The 4,704-nt window shown below is 37.7% G+C and overlaps 1 protein-coding gene across 1 annotated transcript; it reads right to left on the bottom strand.

Moving 5' to 3' along the window:
• Positions 1 to 2,918: 2,918 nt before the first annotated feature.
• On the bottom strand, positions 2,919 to 4,009 carry id1 (inhibitor of DNA binding 1, HLH protein). The gene is made up of 2 exons (XM_065241483.1): positions 3,527 to 4,009; positions 2,919 to 3,414 (listed from the first exon to the last, which is right to left on the bottom strand). Exons 1-2 carry the CDS (start codon positions 3,878 to 3,880, stop codon positions 3,379 to 3,381), a joined length of 390 nt encoding a protein of 129 aa, XP_065097555.1. The 5' UTR covers positions 3,881 to 4,009; the 3' UTR covers positions 2,919 to 3,378.
• Between the last annotated feature and the right edge of the window lie 695 nt (positions 4,010 to 4,704).

Raw genomic sequence — 4,704 nt, 5'->3', positions numbered from 1 at the left:
TCGCGCGGAACGCCCCGCGCCTTCCGCGACATCCGCGCCGCGGCTACCGCGTGTACCGCGCCGCAGGATGCCTACTCGCGTGTTTGCATTGACTTAACATGTAAATCATCCGCGCTTGCCGCCTCTTCCGCGGTTGGTGTGAATCCACAGTTAGACTGTGTGAATGTGGGTGAGAATTATTTATGGTCATTGTACTTGTTTGGCCACAGCGGGGCGCTATAACCTAATACTACAAAAAGGAAACATCTTCCTTTTTATTACTAGAGTAATATGTTGTAACCAGCATCACATGAAAACAGTGACATGACGATTTACCAAAGATAGACTTGGACTTTCTATATGTGAATGTGACCCTGCTTGTGAATCAATTTGAACTCAATTAAAACTTTAGCCTGGATTTGTCACATATTTTCTTGCATTTCTTTTCAAATCAAAGAAAGAGGTTTTATAACTGTTAAACATATTTCCTTAAAAAGTAGGCTAAATATTTATGAATAAGTTTATTTGTAGTTAAACCGGAATGCCAGAGTACTGTAGTATACAATAACTTTAGTGCAGTTCTCAAACTGTAAAAAATACATTAATTTACCATATATTATGTGTAATTAAACCTCAGAAAAATAAGGCTACTAACTAACAGCACTACATTGTATAATTTAATATTTTTTATTCATATAAGTTAAGTTTAGGAATTTTTTATGTCATACATTTTCTTTGGGGAGAGATGCACCGTACACACGGGGGGCCACACGTCGAAAAAGTTTGAGAACCACTGCTTTAGTGTTCATAATATAAATCTCCTAGAAACCTAATCTCCTGTTAAAATATCTTGTAGAATTAACAGTATTACTGGCAGCTGTTTGCCAGTAACTTACTGTACATTAAACATTAACAAGTCTTTATATTTACAGAATTAAACTTAACAGCCTCATGCAAAACATTCTGGAAACCAAAATCTGAAGGGGAAAAAAGTTGATGAGGATTTCCAGTTCCCAGAATGCTTTGCATGAGGCTGTTATTTTATAGTTTTATTCATAAAGACAAAGACTTGTTAATGTTTAATGTTAATTTAACTGTTTCCATAAATAACATAAATATAAATCTACAGTAAGTTACTGGCAAACAGCTGCATAACTACAGCAAATTTTAGATTAAAGTATTACAGTAAAAATTAAAAATATACTACAGTATTTAATAGTTGCTATACTAAAGTCACTTCACTAGTTAATACAATATGTTTATGCAAATATGGTAATTAGCCTACTATAGCTACACTGTAAAAAAATGCAGCATGAAGTTAAAACAACTTGGTTTTGCAAGTCAATTCAGCCTACTATTTTAACTTTTGTTTTAAAAAAGTTGACATAACATATAAATTCAAGTTGAAATTGCAAATTTTTAAGTTAAAGTAACATAAAAATATGTGTTGATTTGACAAAAATGCTGCACTTTTTTTTTACAGTGTACAACATTTTTTACAGTATACTATAGTAAATACTAAAGCAGCTTATACTAGTTATTATTGGACAGTAAAGTAGCCTATATATATATATATATATATATATATATATATATATATATATATATATATATATATATATATATATATATATATATATATATATATATATATAAATAAATAAAATGTAACAAAATAAATATGTATTTTTTATTATTTATAAAAAGTTTCTCACTGGCATATAAAACAGCACGTTGCTTTTTCCTCTCATTTCCACAGGGCTGTTCAGCTTTTAGTGACGGAAAACTCTGTCTGTAAAAGTTGGCTGCAGTATATGGCGCTGTGTTTAAATGCGCTAAGTTCTTATTAAAAGAAGGTCTCGTTGTAGTATGTGGGAAACTATACAGAGGGAGTGAGAGTTCCTTGGCCGTGTTCCCAGCCCATCTGCAGCCCGGGCTTGCGGATTACTGTTTGTTAATGTTTCAATCAGCTGTGTGCCGAGGAATGTGGAGCGATTTAACCTGAACTTCCCCAGGTGTGCGGCGGCGCCGCTCAGTCTGCGCCCTCCCCTGCCCTTGGCACAAAGCGATCACACAAACACAATCACACACACTGGCCGTGCCTCACAACGCGAGGCCTGCAGCTGCGCGCATCGCACCGCAGGGAAATGAGAAAAACATTGCACCAGGGAGACGGAATAAATCTTATAACGAACTGCCTTCTTCTCGGAAAAGACTTAACCCTTCATCTGCCCACTATTTTAATACGGGGATGCATAAAAATAATGTTTTAGAAATGTCACTAGATAAAAATAACTTTATTAAATGAATTCAATTAGGTTCTTATTAACCAACTGAAGCTTATTTCATTAACTATACCTGTTGATTGTTTCGTTTTAATTGTTTGTTAAATCATTATTTAACAGGCCCACTCTCAGGCCATTCATTTACCCAGTTTATATTGCTTGTTAGTGTCATTTCAGTGATTTTAATACATTAATATGAAGCATCTATAGACAAAGTTAAGTCTATTTTTATCAAAGCCCAAGGGAACCATTTAGCTAGTTTACAGTAAACTCTTAGGGGCAGTTTTCTTGACAAATTTGGATTGATCCAAGCCTAAACTGTAGTTATATTTGAACGGCTTTACAAACCGATCTTACAAAAACCACACACATTACTGGTGTGCATCTTGAGACAAAACAACGCCACTAAGATTTTAAGACATAGTGAAATGTTGCTGAATTAAGGCAGCCCAAACATGCATTTTAGTCTTGGATAAGCCCTGTCCGGGAAACCAACCCATAATGTTTTACTTAAGGCATCTAACCTTGTAAGATCAATTGAAGTCTCAAGACTGACTAAGTAGACTTTTGATTTACATATAAACTGCACCAAACTTTCACTCTCATCCTCTCTCACACACACACACACAAGATATTGACAGAGCAAGTCGCAAATAATCTCATTTTCTTGTTTTAATTAAAAACACCATACACATTGTAAAAAACAATAAGCATTCACATCATGTGTCATTGTAATATACAATACATTCTTTCGCTCAGTAATCTGAGAAAACGACCTTTACAGCAAAATATAACATTTTTCTAAAGGTTATGAAAACATTAAACATTGTAAAAAAATAACTTTGAACAAAAAGAAAATGCATGAACTATAAGTGAATAATCGCCATGGATTCCACAGCTAACACAGTCTATTTATATTTCAGAGAGCAGGTCACTCTGCATGTCCAAGTATTTTGTGACCCTCTACTGAAAAGCTTTTTCCTCTACAACAGAAGAAATGGAATTCTCCCAAAAGTTCAAGGCGTCACGACGGTGCTGGTCCATCACGTCAGCACACCTTGTTCGTTCTTCGGGATGCTTCCATAGCAGATGATAGAAAACCTGGAGCATCAGATTAACGGCACATGATCCGGTCATCCGAACATCCGTTCTGCAAGAAAAAAGACGAGACATCGTGAGTCGAGTTATTTAAACATGTCATCTGAACAGACAAAGTTAAATTGGAGGTGTAAGATGAACTCAAACAAGTATTTGATATTTACCTCAACTGAGATGCTCGCCAACTCAGCGTTCAGAGTCGTGAGAGGAGTGCGGGGAGCGGAGTTCTGGTTTCTCTTGCCAGGCTCGTCCAACTCCACCTGCAAGTCCCAGATGTAATCAATAACGTGCTGGAGGATCTCCACCTTGCTGGCTTTTTTGTTGGTCGGTATTGTGGGCACCAGCTCTTTCAGTTTGCTGTAGCAGCTGTTCATGTCCTGAAGAAACATGGTCATTTGCTCGTCCAGAAGCGGAATCTTGCATTTGTTGATGGTCAGGCTCTGGTCGGAAAGACACCGGACGACATCTTCGCCGCCGACTTTGCTCTTCAGGGCGCAGGTAGGTCCCACAACTTTCATGTTGGCCGTTGTTGTTGTTGTAAAAGTGACAATTAAGTCGAAGTTGAAGTAACAAGCTCGTACTCCTTTAAGATATCGCGTCGTCGAGTTTGCGATGACAGTTCACCACATGCTCCAGTGCGAAGTTGTTCGGTATTTATGCGATATGAGGGCTTGTGGGCGTTCACCAAACGCTCGTGTTTGTAGGCTTGGACCAATGGGATTTCACCATAGTCGTTCGCTCAACCAATCACAGCGGAGCTCTGGTTATCGCAGTTACAATATGCTTGGGGGATGGTGTTACAAATGGAAACAAATGTGTGTTTTTTGCGGATGATCTGTGAAAATCCAGCTGTCCGTGGCCTCAAGACTCCACAGGTGAAGAAGCAGACATATCAACAAGTGGGGTGGGGGTGATCAACAGGCAATTATTTCTTAAAAATGAAACAAGCTTTCTTTATATAAGGGCTGTTTCTGGGAAAAAGGGCAATTTTGGGGTATTACATCGTTGCTTAATATCAAATATTTGTATTAGGTTTGTATTAAAATACGCTATGATAAAATCGTGGTGCAAGGCATGTCACGAGATAATTTTAATAGCATTCTTGCACTTATTATTATTTAACTGTTTTTGCTCCTGTTTATGAGTCATAAAATTTTACTTAGCGCTATTTGTGTGTAATATTACATTACGCACTCCAAAAAAATAATGGTGTGTTGCCAGGGGCGTAGCAACCGGGGGGGACGGGGGGGTCACGACCCCCCCACTTTTACTGTGCGTTCACAAGGCCCCCAAGCATCAAAGTGGCCAGAAGTCATACATTTTTAATGAGAGACGGAGGCGA

Source organism: Paramisgurnus dabryanus, chromosome 14, assembly GCF_030506205.2.
Source record: "Paramisgurnus dabryanus chromosome 14, PD_genome_1.1, whole genome shotgun sequence".
NCBI lineage: Eukaryota > Metazoa > Chordata > Actinopteri > Cypriniformes > Cobitidae > Paramisgurnus > Paramisgurnus dabryanus.
The sequence above is the reverse complement of the archived record's forward strand: the minus strand, read 5'-3'. Positions and strand labels throughout refer to the sequence as shown.